Here is an 18,855-nt window from a genome sequence, read left to right as displayed (position 1 = left end):
ATTACATCACTCATGACATGGTCTATGACATCACTTATGACATCATCCACAGAACCACTGACACAGCCACTCATACCCCCAGACAACCTCACATATACCCACACCCACTCACTCATTTGTACAGCCACTCACTCACCCATACAGCCACATACACAACCAGTGACTCACCCACACAACCACTTGCATACTCATTCACACATCCATATAACCACTCACTTACTCACCCATTCAACCACTCACAAAGACATGCACTCTCCAATACAGTGGAATTGCTTAGAGGAGGTCGGGCCACGCCCCTTTCTCCACCACTCTGCAAACACATGTCTGCATACTGCTGGTGGGGTATGAGGTCCCCCTGCCTCCTCGGGGCCGTAGTACTAAAGTAGACTTCTTCCCCCAACCAGCAGTACGCCAGGAGTCGCATTTACTGAGTGGTGGGGGATGAGGTCCCCCTGCCTCCTGGGGGCCTTAGTACTAACGCGGACTTCTTCCCCCAACCAGCAGTGCGCCAGGAGTCACATTTACTGAGTGGAGGAGAAAGGGGGCATGGCCACTGATGACCACTAAGCAATCTAGCTGTGTGGGTCTTACCGGAGGTAACAGGAGGGCTAGTTGGCCCCCAAGGATCCTCCAGAGCCAAGGGGACCGAATCCCCCAACTAGTAGTGCTCCAGGAGGTGCCTTTGCAGAATGGTGGTGACATTTTTTATGGTTGTGTCTCCACGTTGGCGCGTTTGTGTTGCAGGTACTAGGCTAAGTCTCATGTGGTGTACCGTTTTTATCGGGAAAAGTGTAGGAATGGTGGGTCATAGGAATCTTGTTGATTCCCTGCAAATTCCAGAAGTTTCCTTCGCCTAAATGTGAGGAATATCAGTGATTTTAGGTATAGTTTGAGGTTTGCAGGGTATTAGGAATAAGAAAATGTTGTTTGATCCACACACAACACACCACCCTGGAATTAAATGGCTAGGTTGGGTAGGTTTTCTTGGCTGGAGGTCGAGAACCAGCCAAATACAACAGCTACCCCATTACCAAAACAGATTTTCTTTACACAAAATCATGTTGTGTTTTGGGGGTAGGGGTTTTCATGGCGAGGGTGGTATGCTGAGTCACATAAGTGGGGTAACGTTTTTATTGGGAGAAGTATTGGGACACAGAATAGTATAACATTTACTCTTATGAATTACATATCTGAAAGAGACAGTTGTAGATTTCTCACCTTAGAATTTCCCCCAAGCGTCAGTCTGGATCCAGTGATTTTTCTTAATCAGTACACCTGGACGTCCGTAGGGGACGCCAGTCTTTTGCTTTCTTGCCCTAAGTGCGCCAGGTATGCCCAGATGTGTGTCCCGGGCCCACTGTGCCACTGGATTCAATCTATTCTGGCTAATATGGGGTGAAAATCCAAAACCGGTCCTAGGATGCTTGTTTCGGTCAAAGTAGGACCTGGATTGGCAGTTCGGGCTGGTCTGTTCCCATGAGACACAGGGTCAAGACTAATTTGCATATGGCCAGGTCTAAACTGGAGTGGCATGGTGAGCAAACAAATGATGGATTGAACCCAGATCTCTTGACTGGGGGTGAATGTTTTGGTTTGTTCTGCATTCTGTCCATCAATTGTGTGTCTTTTGCTTCCCTGCCCAACTTAAGCAATTCTACGAGGCCTTACACATCGTCTTTGGGCAGCCCCGCTGTGCCAGTGCGCCTTTGGACCCCGCGGAGTCGATTGGGGGGGTCCTTGGCCTTTGATGCCGGTAGCTCTGGCCCTGGAGGGCCCCCACTGATCCAGGCCTGGATCCGGTTCGACGCCAGCCAATCTTACTCGACCTTCTCCGGCGACGATCTAGCTCGATGACAACGCCTCTAACTGACGCCATCCCCATCCCCATCCTCATCTCTGAGTTGGATCTGGAGCCGGACTGACGTCTGCCGACGCCAGAGGGTACGTTTGTTCCCCTGTTCATCCCTGGTGTTCCCTACTGACCAGAGGGTTGTGTTGAGGACTGGAAGGGGTCACTGGACCCTTCAACTGACCATCTAGAACAACTGGACTGGCGAGAGGACCTGGGTGATGCCAGTGGTATGGACACCTTTCTAGACACTGGTTTGCTTTCTACTCCTACCGTGGCTACGGAGGAAGAAGCGTCCTATGCTTTGGTGGTGAGAAAGGCAGCAGAGGTCTTGGGCCTTGAGTCCCTTCGGTGGCAGACAGGACTAACCCCCTGACATTGGTGCTTCAGCCTGTGGCTTCCTCTCCTGAACCCCTATTGCAGTTCAATGAGGCCCTTACTGATGTCCTCCTGGGCACTTGGTCCAAGCCCAGCACAGGGACTCCTGTGGAGAGAACAATTGCCCTCTGCCAACACCCTGCCCCCAGTGACCCAACACCCTACCTGAGAGAGCTTGGTGGTACAAGCCTCTTCTTCTAAAGGTGCATTCCCTTCTGCCCCTCCAGATAGGGAGTCCATGAAGCTGGACCATCTTGGGAAGCGTATGTTTACTTCCTCCAGTTTGACACTGCGGTCGGTGAATACCGCGTGCCTCTTGGGCCGCGACTCCCAAGCCTTCTGGGATACGGTCAAGCAGGTGCTGCCTCAATGCCTGGAGGAGGCCCTGGCTGTTCTCTCCCAGGCAGTTGCGGATGGGAGGGACGTAGCCTAATTTGCCATTAGATGTGGACTGGACACCACCAACTCACTAGGTAGTACGATTGCCATCTTGGTAGCCCTGAGGCACTACGCTTGGTGGAGGACATCTGGCTTTTCGGGGGATGTCCAGTCAACTTTGATGAACATGCCTTTTGACAACAAGCAGGCGCTGGAGGACTTAAAGATTCTAGAGCTGCGGCCAGATCTTTGGGCCTCACTCGCCCACTGCAGTCTGCTTCTCGTCCCTTTCGTGGCTACGGAAGGGGTCGTCCAACCACGTCTGGCCTAGTCTAGCCACCGTTTCACTGCCCAGCCTCTGACGTGGGACCCAGCAACCTCGCAGGTCTGGGACCCAGCGGGCGGGCCAGTCCACCCTTCCTCCACCGCTGCAGCCTCCAAACCTTCCTAGTCTGATGTTTCAGGTTCATCAATGGTCAGTTGGAGGCAAGATTCACCATCACCTCCTCTGGCAATCCATCACGTCGGACAGGTGGGTTTTGCAAATCGTACGAAGGGGCTATTCCTCCCCTTCAAGACTACTCCTCCCTCCATGCCACGTCTTACAAACTCATAACGGAGGATCATTTGGCACTTGTCCACCAGGAAGTCTCAGCTCTCTTGCCCAAGGGAGCTATAGAGAGGGTATCTGCACAAGAAGTAGGTCGTGGCTGCTATTCCCGCTACTTTCTGGTGCCCAAGAAGGACAAAGGCCTGCGTCCTATTCTAGACCTCAGGGCCCTCAACTGCTTCCTCCGAAAGAAGTTCAAGATGCTCATGTTGACTCAGGTCCTGTCTGGCCTCGACCCCGGATACTGGATGGTGGCGATGGACTTGCAGGACGCTTAGTTCCATATTCAAGTCTTGCCAACCCACAGACTCTATCTACGGTTCACGGTGGATCACGAGCGCTTTCAGTTCACTGTGCTTCCCTTTGGCCTTACCAGTCCCCCTCGGGTGTTCACAAAGGTGTGATGGCAGTGGATGCAGCTCATCTGCGCAGATCAGGGGTTCCAGTCTTCCCCTACTTCGACGACTGACTGTTGAAGACTGGCTCGCCGCAGGATGTCATCTCCCACCTCCAGACTACGGCGGACCTCCTATACTTGCTGGGGGTTCACTATAAATGGGCCAAAGTCACACTTGACTCCCTCTCAGTCACTCCCTTTCATCTGAGCTGTTCTGTACACAGTGCACTTTTGGACCTATCCTCCCGAGCAGAGAGTCCAGAATATTCGGGCTATGATACCAATGTTTCAGCCTCTATCCCCGGATTTCGATGAAAATTACTCTGAGGCTTCTGGTCCTCATGGCCTCCTGCATCCTGCTAGTGGATCAGGCCGTACAGCATATGCGGGCTCTGCAGTGGGATGTGTAGGACCAGTGGACGCAGCATCAGGGGAATCTTTCCGACTACATTCAGATCTCAGAGGGAATTGCACAACAACTGCAGTGGTGGCTAACGAACCAAGATTGGGTCAGAGGCAGCCAGATCTAATTGTGGTGACAGATGCGTCACTCCTGGGGCGGCCATCTGGGAGAGACGGAGATCAGAGTGTCTGGTCTCCATATCAACCTGGAGCTCCGGCGATCCGACTGGCACTGAAAGCATTCCTTCCCTCTCTCAAAGGGAAAGTGGTGCTGGTATTCACAGACAACACCACTACCATGTGATACTGCAACAAACCGGGCGGGGTGGGGTCGTGGACCCTTTGTCAGCAGGCTTTTCGCCTCTGGACAAGGCTGGAACATCAGGGCTTGACCCTGGTGGTTCAACACCTGGCTGGTTCTTTGAATGCCAGGGTGAACGAACTTAGCCATTGGTGCTTGGTCGATCACGAATGGAGTCTTCACTCAGAGGTGGTGCAAGGTCTCTTTCAGCAGTGGGGAGAGCCTTGGTTAGATCAATTCGCCACCGAAGAGAACGCGCTCGGTCAGCAGTTTTGCGCGTTGGAGTTTCCAAAGCGACACTTGCTCTGCAAGGCTTTTCGTCGCAAGTGGAACTGCGGCTTCCTGTACCACTTCTGCCCTGAGTGTTTAAGAAGATCAAGCGCGACCGGGCTCAAGTTATTCTTGTGGCTCCGGACTGGGCACAAAGAGTCTGGTACTCGGAGCTTCTGAGCATGACCATCGATCCTCCGATCAGACTACCCCTTGGCAGCCAGCCATCCCTCCATTAAATCGGTATACGCCTGTAGATGGAACAAGTTTGTGGCATGGTGCACAGCAAAGGCTGTGGATCCCCTTTCTGCCCCTCTTTCAGAGATACTTTGTATATCTTTCTTTGGCCCAGCTCTAGGCTCTCTCAAAGGTTATCTTGCAGCTATCTCTGCTTTTCTTCGGCTACCAGATCAGCCATTCTTGTTCAAGTCTCCTATTATTAAAAGGTTCTTTAAGGGCATTACTCATCTATTTCCTCCATCTCCTTTAATAATGCCACAGTGGGATTTGAATCTTGTTCTTACATACCGTATGTGGGGTCCCTTCGAGCCTCTTTAGGCTCCTCACTCTCAAAACTGCCGTCCTTGTGGCCATCACCTCTGCTCGCAGGGTGAGTGAGCTTCAAGCTGTCTTCCAAGCCCCCTTTCTTCTCTGTGCATTCGGACCAAGTGGTGCTTAGAATGAGGCCTTAGTTTCTGCCTAAACTGGTTAAACCATTTCATGTAGGACAATCTATCACTATGCCCACCTTTTTCCCACCTCCACACCCTTCCAAGGAGGAGGAGAGACTACACCGTCTGGACCCTAAACGTGCGCTGTCATTCAACCTTGACCGCACCAAAGATTTCCTGGTGGATAATCAACTCTTTATTGGATATGTAGGTGCCAAGAAAGGCCGGGCTGTTCAAAAACATACAATTTTTTGACGGATTGTCCTTTGTATAAAGATCTGCTATGCTTTAGCTAAGAAGGATCCTCCAGTGGGATTGCGTGCTCATTCCACTAGGACTACAGCAGCAACCACTGCATTGGCATTTGGAGTCCCACTTCTTGATATCTGCCATGCGGCAACGTGGGCATCTCTGCACATGTTTACCAGACATTACTTCCTGGACAGCCAAGTCCGAAGGGACGGCTGTTTTGCCCATTCGGTCCTCCAGGATTTTCTCGTCTGAACTTGGTTCGCACACCCTCCTCCGGGGATGGTATTGCTGGGGTATCTATTCTAAGGTAAGGAATCTTCAACCAACTGTCTCTTTCAGATGAACAAGTTAAATTACCTTCGGTAACAATGTATCTGTAAGAGAGATATGTTAGTTGTAGATTCCTTACCGCCCAACCATCCTCCCCGCTCTGCAAACTGATTTCTAGGGATAGGGACTCCTATACAGGGCCCTAGTTGTGGCACACCAGTGGTCAGTGTCTTGCACGGCTCTGCGCTCCTGGCGTGGAAAGTCGTATCAGAACTGACCTCCGCGCGCAAGGGTGGCGTATAAGTAGGCACCGTGACGTCATTGCGGCGACCCAGACGACAGACACGGAGTCGACCGACACCACCGACCGACGCACGGGGGTACTGCTAAAGGAACCTCTCTGGATCCAGACTGACACCTGGGGGAAATTCTACGGTAAGGAATCTACAACTAACATACGTCTGTTACAGATGCATTGTTACCGAAGGTAAGTAACTTGTTCTTCTTTCCATCATTGGCTCCCAGGTGTAATCCAGTGTGCAAGAAAGATCACATACATCAATTTGCCCTCTGAAACACAATAGCATGGCTAGCCCCAAAATCAAAGTTGTGCAAATAACCACTATTCCTAGAGTCAGTATCTAGAATCAGTAAAACATGACTATGACTAGGTTTCTTCGTACCCATTTTCCATTCATTATATATATTCTTTGTGCATTTGTGCATGGGCCACATTTCAGAAATACCTAGGTCCCCTTCATACCGATGTTCCATTCATGATATTTTTATGCATTGGGGCATGGTATGTACACAAGGAAATATCATTGTTTGCTGCAGCTCAGTTGTTGGGTCTGGGTATTTCATGTTTTGGGACAGCCAACAAATATATATATATATGTTCGAGGCATATGAGCTGCAGATTGCACACTATGCATAGATGGCCACCTAGTTTCCCCACACCGACCTCCACAAGGTCTGTAACCTCTGCCTCTCTCCGGAGCATGAGGCCAAGGACTGTTCAGCCTCTGCCTCCTTCCGCTCCAAAAAGACTATCCGGGACCGGAGAGCCAGACGAACAATGGCTCAAAGATCTTCAGCTTCGATTCCAGACGACATTTTCCAGGAAGGCGTCGACGTCCCAGAAGAACACGACGTCGACAGCAATTCGAAGGAAGAGGATTCTGATGTCAAGGACGTATCTCCAGTGCAGCGGGTCGTAAATAAGACCGTCGACCCCAGCCCTCCCTCGACGCACACAAAAAAGGCTACGGTCACACCCTCGCCCTCGGGCTCGGATGCACACCAAGACTCTACTTCCACGGCCCCACCTTCGGGCTCGGCCAAGAAGTCAATAAGGCCTTCGGGCGACTCGGGCTCGAGTCGACCCCCACTCGGTGCCGGCACACACTCACTGGCACCGAAAAAAACGCCTGGTACCACTCCGAAGCCATCGGCACCGAAACACTCAGTCCCCTCGGCACCCAAACCAACTTCGGAGCGGACGAAAGCTTCCGGCACCAAGAAAGCACCGGTGCCGAAGCACGCACCGGAGCCGAAAAAAGTATCGGATCCGAAAAAACACCCGGAACCGAAAAAGACTTCGGAACCGAAAAAGACCCTGGCTTCCCCCATCAAAGATAAAAAGTCGAAAGAAGCCGCTGCGGCGCCGAAACAACCTTCCACGCCGAAAGGTCACACTCCTGAAAGAGACTTGTTTGCTCCGGACCCAAAGCAAAAGACTCTCATAAAGGATCTCAAAACTGGTCGATTGACATTATCAAAAACAACCAGCAGAGGCACCAGCACTAGTACCGGCCCCAAAGAAGAAGAAGGACATTGCTACCTCACCTATGCATGTACCTTCCCCGCCTCCTGCACCCAATCCCCCCCCCCATATTTCACCCACCTCTCTCCCCTACACCATCTAGCACACATGATGATAATGGGGACGACATATCAGATACAGGGGCTGATCCACAGGAGCCATATTATCCTCCAGCCTCACCAGACCCATGGGAAGACTATACTACACCAGATGCACCAAATGTACCACAAGATGACATATACCCCTCTAGGCCCTCACCACCAGAAGACACAATGGGGTTCAACCAATTACTGATTAGAGCAGCACAATACCATGGGGTAGACATGCATTCCGATGCAATAGAGGAGGACTTCCTGCTAGACACATTTGACACCGCACAAAGGTCTTCAGCAATTTTGCCAATGCTCAAAGGCGTGGTTAAACATGCCTTTCAGGTCTTTAACACCTTCAATGCTACAGCAATTCTCCCTTGGTGCTGAACTTCCTTAAATCCCTTTGTTCATGACGAGCTCAGCTCGTCATGAGCACACGAGCAGTGTACTGCATGACGAGCTCAGCTCGTCATGAGCATGAAAGGGGTTAAAGACCCAGTCAGGACACGGGTTATAGACCCAAGGGTGGAGAAAAAGTATAAAGCTGCGCCATCTGACCCAGCATATATAAAGGGACCAGTTCCCCTAGACTCTCTAGTCATATCTAACGCACGTAAGAGAGCTAACTCTCAAACATCAGAAGAAGCTCCCCCACCAGACAAGGAATCTAAACTCCTTGATGCGTCGGGGGAAAAGAACGGCCTTACAAGCAGCAAACATGTGGCGCATTCCTAACACGCAAGCCTTACTAGCACGCTATGATAGGGCACATTATGATGAGCTCGAGGAAATAATGCAACATCTTCCTGATAAATTTAAAGATAGAGCTAGTGAGCTAATTCAAGAGGGAAAAGTTATCCTTAACACATCTATCCGCTGCGCGCTAGACGCAGCAGACACAGCCTCCAGAGCCGTCAACACTAGCGTCCTGCTACGCAGGCATGCTTGGCTACGTATATCTGGATTCAAGCCAGAGGTCCAAAGTGCTATACTAAATCAACCATTCGACAAGCAACACTTATTTGGACCAGAGGTTGATGTCTCCCTCGAAAAAATGAAAAAAGACACAGACACAGCAAAATCTATGGGAGCCCTGCAGTCACTGGCTCCCAGACGTTCATTTCGTCGCTCCACATATAGAGGTGCAAACAGAGGATATTCATCCGATACACCTTCCACAACATACAAAAGCCCCACTCAGTCTACCTACAGTAAGGGCTACCAAAGGGAAGGTTACCGCGGTAACAATAACAAAGGCAGAGGCAAGAATAACAACACCCGATCTGCCTCCACCCCTACCCAATGACTCCCCTCCCCTTCCCCCGCCCCATTCCACTCCTGTCGGGGGAAGGATACAGCAATACTTGTCAGCCTGGAAAGACATCACATCACATAGGTGGGTGCTTCAAATAATTCAGTCAGGTTACTGTCTAGAACTAACATCTACCCCCCCCCCAAACATACCACCCAAACAGCGCCCAATGTCACAAGATCATTTAACGCTGCTCAAACAAGAAGTACTTTCTCTCCTGCAGAAAAATGCAATAGAGATAGTGCCAAAACATCAAAGGAGCAAAGGAGTATATTCCCTGTACTTCTTAATTCCAAAGAAGGACGGATCTCTGAGACCTATTCTAGACTTCAGACCTCTAAACGCTTACATACAATCAGATCATTTCCATATGGTCACACTTCAGCAAGTCCTTCCACTCCTGTTGCAGAACGACTTTCTTGTCACACTATATCTCAAAGACGCCTACTTCCATATTCCAATTCACCAGGCGTACAGAAAGTATCTAAGATTTGTGCTAGAAGGACAGCACTACCAATTCACGGCACTCCCATTCGGAATAACAACAGCGCCAAGAGTGTTCACCAAATGTGTAGCAGTGGTAGCAGCACACTTAAGAAGGCAGCACATCCACGTCTTCCCATATCTAGACGACTGTCTCATAAAAGCACAATCGTACAAACAGTGTGTACAACACACTCACAATACAATGCTGTTACTCCACAACGTAGGCTTCACAGTAAATTACACCAAGTCACATCTGCTACCATCGCACACACACAACAGTACCTAGGAGCCACAATCAATACTCAACTAGCACGAGCTTATCCCTCTCCAGCAAGGATAACAAGTGTGCAAACGCTCCTAACAAAATTCAAATCACAACACTCGCTTCTAGCTCGAGTGTTTATGCAACTCATAGGGATGATGGCATCTTGCATATTCATAGTACCTCACGCAAGACTGCAAATGCGTCCACTTCAAGAATGTCTAGCACGCCAATGGAACCAGGCTCAAGGTCAGTTAACAGACCTAGTGTTGGTAGACAGTCGCACTCATCGCTCTCTGCAATGGTGGAACACATAAAACATGTCAAAAGGCCGACTATTCCTAGAGCCAGTTCCACAAATCATACTAACAGCGGACGCATCGCTCTCCGGCTGGGGAGCCCACCTACTGCATTACACCACGCAGGGAAGGTGGACACCAATGCAAAAACTACTCCACATCAACCATCTGGAGTTATTAGCTGTGTTCCTAGCTCTGAAAGCATTCCATATATATATATATATATATATATATATATATATATATATATATATATATATATATATATATATATATATATATATATATATATATATATATATATATATATATATATATATATATATATATATATATATATATATATATATATATATATATTAATTAATTACAGCTCCAGTCCTTTCCACACATGCCCAGCCGGGCCAGGAATAAAGACACGGCACTCCCGGGCTCAAATTCATACAGCGGAGGTGTTTACTCAAGCAAACGCGTTTCGGGACAGCGTCCCTTCGTCAGTGGTTCAACAACGAGCAATGCAGTTTCATGTTTTTAAAGCGGCGCCAAAACCTGACATAGACATGAAAGGCGGACTAATCCGTCCACAATAACATCGCGCCATCTTTGAGTGGTGTCGGTATGCATCAACATAATACATTACAGTATATAATTTGTGTTAGAACTTTGCGCCGTGTATCGGCCAATGCGACTAATTTTATCGTCACAGAAACATTTGTTCATATATTTATATATGTACTTAATGGAGTCTGTTCTTTCGATGGGACATTGTAATGTGTGTTAAGTTACGGTCATAATGACAAAACATGGTCAAACGACCATTAAATAAATTACACTGAAGTTAACTTCAGATTCTATCCTGCCGTGGATCGGCAATGGAAGCGTGCAGTACCCCAAACATAAAAAGGGGCTCAGTAGTGTAGTTTGAAAAGCATCAGTAGTTAAGGGATTACTGTAGATACTGCTTGAGTTAATTAGCTTCTTTTCTTAAATGAAAAATAAATGAAGTTTGACCAGTTTAGCCTGCCAATAGACTGGAAAAAGACATTGTTTCTTTATTTAAACACACTTTTGCCCTGAAAAGATAGAGTGCTCAGGATCCCAGGCATGGGTGGGGCAATTCAGTGTTCATAACTTTGATGAGGATTCCCATGGAAGAGAACTAGGATTACAGATAAGTAACTCTTCCTTCTTTAACCATTACCTTGGTCAGTAGTTCGTAAACTAATATTGAAGATGCCTAGATGATTATTCCAATTGGAATTTAATGGTGATGACTCCATCTTTCTAAAATATTGGTTGTATTGCTGCTGCCAGTTAATGATTTGATAAAGATGCTATGACGATTAAGTTCTTGTGGAAATATTTTTAACATAATCTTGTGTTTTTCTTGTTTTGACAGGCTGTCCTTCTGAGCTTCATAGTGCCCTCGCTTATAGGCACTATGTTATATAGAGAAGTAAGTATATTTATCTCATATTTCTGTTGTATGGTTCTTACTAAGTAATTAACAGTGTGCGTTTAGACGTCCGAGTATCGGGGACTGAGTCCACTCATACTATCAGAATATGTTAGCCCAATTCCTGGCTAACTCACAGTGTACTATCCTGACCCCTAAACCTGACGGGGTACTTGATGGTATCTGCAACCTCAGAACATGATCACCCTCCCAAGGAATTCGTGGAAACCGGTCTAATCTTTTATTACTTTAGCCATGCCCAAAGGGAGACACAAGAAATACACACATTGGCATTTCAAATATTATGGAAGCAATTGGATTTTTTTTCTTAAATGTATTTCTATTTTTTCAGGTTTCATATAGATAAATAAACCAACGAAGGCAATACAGTCATTTACTACATTGTACATTGCTGCAATAGGGTGTTTAACGTACCTCTTAGGACACACCAGAACATCATATAAAGCAGCAATGCATGATAGACAATTGTGACCAGTCCCATAGCCATTGCCTCTGTTCAGGAGTCTCACACCTGGTGTCACCCCAAAGTCTCCCTCCAGGGTCCCCATTCCATACTAAGTCCTCCACCATCCCCATACCTTGTAAAACTTGCAGGGACAGCTTCTACCACTATAAGTCACCTTTTTGCTTACCACGTAGAGGTCTATCCCCCTCTGCCATTCTTGTATTGAGGGTACCGCTGACGCACCCCAGTTCTTGGCCACGTCTCTGTTGGCCACCACCTGGGCTAATGAAATAAGCAATTGAATTCCATTATTAACAGCATTACAAGAATGGTGAAAATGATAAATAGTTCAACCATTGCACGTTGCAGTGATAATATGAATATATATCATACTAATAACCCTACCTAAGTTTAACTATGCTAGAGAGCATAATATGGTGTGCATTCTGCCAGATCTCTTGGAGTAGCCCAGACATTCTGACTCAGAACCAGGGCACCGTCAGGCACCCCAACCCCAGACATCGCAATCTGGCACTTTGGCTTCTCAGGTCTTAGAGTTTGGCTACCTAAAACTGCCTCCAGAATCCATGTCCATCCTTAAAGAGCCCTCAGATCCACTACACAGGCCTGCTATGTAACCAAATGGATACATTTTGTCCATTACTGTCTTCCTAAACACATTGACCAATTGAAACCAGAGGTCCTCGGCATAGTATGTGACCTACTTCATCTGCATATGTCCGGCCTTGCCTACTCCTCTATCCTCCTGCAACTGCAGCCTACCTACAAAATAGTAAACATTTCTCGTTATTCAAAATCCCAGTCATCAAAGTCTGCATTGAAGGACTTAAACAACTTATTCCAGACAGAGAACCCCTGACCCCTATCTGGAACCTCAGTGTGGTCCTAACTCGATTCATGTGGCGAACCCCTTCACTCATGCCATCTACAGTTTCTCGCAGGAGAATGAGCAAGTATCGATCTCTTACCCTAGAGGAATATTTCTTCCAAGTACACAACAACGGAGTCATCCTCAATACTACCCTAAAGTTTCTGCCTAAGGTGGTATCCCCCTTCCATCTTAAACAGACAGTTGAGCTCCCTGTGTTTTCCCCATATCCAGACTCTGTAGCAGAGAGAGCCTTCCACACACAAGATGTCAAATAGCCCACCTAGAATAAAGTCTCTTTGCAACACACAACAACTTTGTCGCCTAAACCACACCACACAAGGGCCATCCTCTCTCCAAAGCGATCATTGTCAGATGGCTGGACAAATGCATTCCAACTTGCTATGCCTAGGCTAAAAGACAACTGTCTGTCCCACCAATGCCCCATACTACCTGCAAAAAACGGGCTTCCATGGCCTTCCTTGATAACATTCCTATAGCTGATATATGTGAAGCAGTTACTTGGTCCACTCAACACACATCTACCAAACACTATGGTGTTGATGTCCTAGCATGTTTGCAAGCATATGTTGGCTAGGCTGTACTACCTACCCTTTTTCAGTCCTCTGCAACATCCTCTGGCTAGCCACAACTTACGAGAGAACTGCTTTACAGTCTATGCACAGAATGTGCATCTACAGCTACACATACCGTGAACAGACTGTTACTTACCCTGTTAGCATCAGTTTGTGGCATGTAGTGGTCCACATATGCCCACCCACCCACTAAAGCTCCATTTCCATCCTCACCCGCCATGATGGAGAACAATCTAACAATGTTGCTGATGCACCTGCGGAACACTTCTTCCAAGAAAAACAAGTTGCACACATCCGTTCTCAACCCTTAGATGGCAGGAGTATGCACAGCATGTGAAGCTATAGCACTGCATACCACAAACAGATGCTTACAGGGTAAGTAACCTAGTCCTTGTACTGAGAGGTGATAGATGGAGCCTCAGTGGATTGGATATGCATTTCTGCTACACGGTGCACCAGCCCTTTATGTAACAATGCTATACAGGACTTTGACTATATCTTATGAAAGTGCTCAGTGCTGGTGCAATATTGGGTTACATTTTTACATACTCGTTTTAGTAATCAAAAAGTGTATAATGAAAGATACTTTGGCTCTGTTTCAATAATTGTTTAGTGAAAAATTAAATTATTGCTCTTTAGAATTTTAAAAATGTTTTAAAAAATGTTTAGGCTATTCATTGATGTACAAACAGCCCTTTATTCATTATTACATTTGCATAGAGATTGTAGTGGTTGCTTTTTTAATTTGATGCTTTGTGATGTGATTATATTATGATCTCATGCCGGGGACTGATTATTCCAAAACTGTTAGTGGCTCTCTTGAAAATATTCAGAAAAACTGAGATGGGTTATAAAGTGCGGAGTTGCATTGAAAAATTTCAAAATTTCACTTTTATTTTCTTTGTTTGGTTTTTATGTTTATAAAAAAGCTTTTTATATATCATGAACATATTGTGGGATGACTTAAATAAAGATGCCGATAATCTCTTTTTCCCGAGTACTGTAGGAAATAATATAGCTGCAGTTGTGGCCCAACACATGCTTCCTACTCAGAATACTACCCCTCTTTGTGTTCGGAGTACCACTCCCCTGGCACATTTAGAATGTGATGGGTAATACACCTGCCCTCCTTCACTTTTTAAGTCATTTATGAACCTTGTCTCTACCATTTAGCCGTGGTCCAGTTTCATAGTGTTATGTAGCTTTCTGTAAAAGCTGTGTAATGGAGGGTTCCTTTAGGTATTTGTCTTGCTTAATTTACAATTTGTTCCTAGAAGTAAAACACTTTGAAAATATGGGTTTTGTTTTAAACGATTGCTTTTCTACAAATAAAAAAAAACAAATTCAGTGTTCTTTGCTAACCTTGTGTGGCGTACCCTGTTCCCATTTCTGTATAATCATTCCTTCTGCATGTTGCCATTAGTCTGTTTTTGATGATTTCTCAGCAAACTACTATATCTGAGTAGTTGCAGTAGTGTGTACCATATATTCTCCAATGAAAGGTTGTTTGGTACAGTTGATCTATTTCATGTATGATCATATCTTTTTTTTGCCTGCATCCTGACTACTTGTGTTTTCCTGTATTAAAAATCTTTGTTCCCTATTTAGTTTACTCCTAAAGTAGAACTGGAATTTCCACAAGAAGAGGATTTCTATAAACCTGATACTATTGAACTTATGAACTGGATAAAGTAAGTGCCGACTGCATGGCCATTTCATGTTTTTCCTGCCCTTTGAAAATTATGAGTGTATTTATTTCTTTTAGAATCTTAGTAAGTGTACAAAAGTGTTCTTTACACATTGCTCAAAGTACCTGCCAGGTGCTGCGCCACTTTTAAAGTGAGTTTTGCAAGCTGTGTTCATTTGCTATGAGGTCTGGAATGGTCACTGGCAATTGTTGTCACTGGTAGTGTGTGACTTTACCCCCATGGTGGTCTGAAGCTGAGCCTGAGAGTGTGTGCTGCCAGTGTAGACTCAGGCCACTGGGCCAGGGCACAATAGCATACAAGGAGGCCGTTTAGGCACCATGCATCCAGGCACTAGGACATGTCTGTGAGAAATGCAGGGGGGTTTTGGTTTGCTAGCTAGACGCACTGCTCTACCAACCCTGGGGTGGCGAGGAGGTGTTAGTGCCTGAATCTTGTGGCCCTTTCCTCCCGAGCAGAGCCTTGTCCGCTGCAAGTGGAGGCAAGGCTGAGGCGCAGTGATGTTTGTTGTCTTGGCCGGTCCATGGCAGCACCTGGCAGTCACCATCGTGACATCACCAGTGAGCCTCATGGCGTGCATGAACGCATACAGTCCCCTTGTCAAATATTTTTCATTAGGACTGTGTTGTGCTGCGCGCAGGAGGAACTAAAGTGTCTTTGTCCAGTAAGATAAGCACTGGGACCAATTACTGTCTACCACTGGCAAAAATTATGTACTTCATATACTCTTAGCTGAGATAACCTGTTGCTTCAGCACCTGTTATTAATCTCTTCAAAGAAGGGTCCTCTAGACCTTTACCTGCAAAGATGGTCCCTTGTGCATGTGAAGAAAGTCACATTTTTTCCAGAAACTGAACCAGCTACTCATTTGATCAACAGATTTCTGAGTCTTTTACGAACTAGTACGAGATAAATAACATGCATGCATTTGACTCCGTTTTTTTGTTTCAGCTTTTGTTTTGTGCTGGCCCTTCAAATGTCTCTAGCTCTTGCTGGCATTCTAATATATTGAGGTTGTAGACTCCAACTGCTGAAGGCACTCGGTGATTTTTTGCTTCTGTGTGACTTGGGTCATCTAAACCTTTGGATATTCAGAGTTTTGATTTCACCTGCCTTGCTGCTCACCAAACAGTCACCACTCCTTCATCTTCCACCAAAATATTTGCTCTCTCTGCGTGTGGTAGTTTAGAGCCATCTTCAAGAGGGGTCACACCAGATGAGTTGCATAATATTTGCCTGTACCCTCTAGTAATTCTGACAGAAGCACTGGGTATGGTCCTCAAAGATATTTTATATTTTTAAGTCTGTTTCCTCCTACAATTTGATTAGATTTTACATTTTTATTGCAATCACTAAAATATCTTACCCCAGTAAATCCTTCAACCCAGTGCATTATCTGCCATGTTAAGTGCAATTAGCATTGATAAATCAATAAGAATGTGATCGTTATGAATGTAAGTATATGTTTGTGGCATGTGATGCTATATATATATATATATATATATATATATATATACATAAACATGCTGTGTATACTTTCGTCATCTAGTGTTGGGCAGAGACAAGTACAACTTGTTTTTCTTCTAAGGAAGTATTTTCGGATCACAGGGTCTAACGACTCCACCTGTTAGTGATGGGCATGGGCATTTGCTCCGTTGTTAGATTGTTTTATCTCCACTGTCAGTTACAGTGTGTCGTCCACAACTCCGGTTCAACGCCTTGTGATGTTCTCACCAGGCCCTCGGATCCGTCCTCTCGTCAGTATTTAGAAACAATCCAGCGTTTCTCATCGTTTTTTCACCTTCACGTACCTATGTTGAACTAACACCATTGACTCCAACCGATTGTGTCGGGAATGTTCCTGTGATGGAAGGAACTCCATTTCGATTCTGTCCTTGTTGTCGGGCTAAGTATCTGGGAACCAACCTAAACGAAGTGCCAAACTTTGTTTTGTACCCCGACCACCATGAGGATTCGTGTTCGGCCTGCCTTGCGTTCCAAAATAAGAAACCTCTTCGGTACCGACACGTATGTCGATTGCCTCCGCTGCCATGACACAAAGATAAGAGTTTGAGGACAATCCGGACATCTTTAGGGAGCAGGAAGAGTCTGATGTCGAATGGGTGGATGCTCCAGGCGTAATAATGGAGACGGCCTTTTCACCTGGAAGCATATATTCCAAGACAGATGTCTAGTCCAAAGAGCCTCTGCCAGCCCAAAGATGTCTCGATTCTCCTCACCTCTTGTCTTTGTGTAATGGCAGCGGAGGCGATCCGACGTGTGCATCGATACCAAAGAGTTTTCTTATTTTGGAATGCAAGGCAGGCCGAATAGGAATCCTCACATTGGTCAGGTGACAGAGGTTGCAGACTTTGTGGAGGATTGGCCCGACAACTATGTCCATATCAGAATGGAGACCTTTCCATCACAGGAACATTCTCGATTGGTTAGGAGTTGATGGTGTTGGGTTCAACACGGAGTCAAAGGTACGTGACGTTGAAAAACCTACAAGAAATACTTCATTGTAAATACTGACAAGAGGAGAGATCCAGAGGGCCCGGTGAGAGCACCACAAGGCGTTGAACTGGAGCTGTGGACGAGACTTCTGAACCGGATGGCAGAGAAAAATAATCTCACCATGGAGCCGATGCCCAATACCACTAATAGGTGGAGTCACTAGACCTTGTGACCCGAAAAGACTCCCCTTGAAGAAAAACAAGTGGTACACATCTGAGCCCAACACTAGATGGCGGAAGTATGCATATAATGTGAATCTTCAGCACTACATGCCAAAAACAGATGTTTACAGGGTAAGTAAAATTTAAATTTTTGCACAGCTAAGTGATTAATGTACAAAAACATTTGTGAATTGGGCCCAGTGTTGAGCATCATTTTGTAGTCTTATTCTTCCACTTGGAGTTATGCACGTGAACAACTGATTCAGATTAATGCAGTTCTTTGATTGAAGTTCCATTGAGCCGGATTTAGATAACCTTTTGTGCAGTCATTTGAGATTTAGAATTTGTGGAATTTTCCATCCTCAAATCTTACTCGTCTTATTCGTGTAGTCTGGAATCATCTCAAATTGTATGACAAAAGCTATGGTGCTTAAATTTTCACCTTGTTCTAGGATCTTGGTGAAGTAGACCAACAAGGGAGAGGCATTGTAGGAATATCTAGGCCTTCAGTGGTACGAGTAGCATGTGAGACTGACCTTGGTACAAGAGAGCTTGTCCTGAGCCACAGTCATACCTTCCTCATTAGAACTTCCAGAGTGGGTGAATTACCATTCTGGTGACAGGGTGTGTAAAAGAAAAAAAGTTCTCCTATTGTTGCACTAAGTGTGGAATGAGAGAATGATTAGTACCCTTAGCATAAGAAAACCCCAGGCCACCATACGTGACGGAGAGAGACAACGCTTGGCGTGCCGTGACACAGCAGTGGGAAATGTGAATATAAAGCAAAACTTGCAAGATATTAATTTTCTGTGCGGCCATTTGGTCGCTTCTTCTAGTATGCCATTTGAAGACTCTTCCTAATATATTGCATCACTATAATGGGAAGCATATGCTTTTGAGTAAAATGTTCTCTTGTGAATTTAAGACATCACACACTTTGATGTTACCCACAAAAAAGCCCTAACTGCACTGCAGTGATACTTTGTAAGACCCAGCATGGCCTGTTTTAT

The 18,855-nt window shown here is 46.1% G+C and overlaps 1 protein-coding gene across 1 annotated transcript in view; it reads left to right on the top strand.

The window, feature by feature from the left end:
- Positions 1-18,855, top strand: part of DPY19L4 (dpy-19 like 4) — a 672,410-nt gene that overhangs the window by 464,904 nt on the left and 188,651 nt on the right. The window contains exons 15-16 of the mRNA XM_078687017.1: positions 11,454-11,510; positions 15,070-15,152. Coding sequence (XP_078543143.1) covers positions 11,454-11,510; positions 15,070-15,152 — 140 coding nt within the window. The remainder of the gene's footprint in view (positions 1-11,453; positions 11,511-15,069; positions 15,153-18,855) is intronic.

The sequence above is a fragment of the Lissotriton helveticus genome, chromosome 4_1, assembly GCF_964261635.1.
Source record: "Lissotriton helveticus chromosome 4_1, aLisHel1.1, whole genome shotgun sequence".
Classification (NCBI taxonomy): Eukaryota; Metazoa; Chordata; class Amphibia; order Caudata; family Salamandridae; genus Lissotriton; species Lissotriton helveticus.
This window is presented reverse-complemented; position numbering and strand designations above follow the sequence as displayed.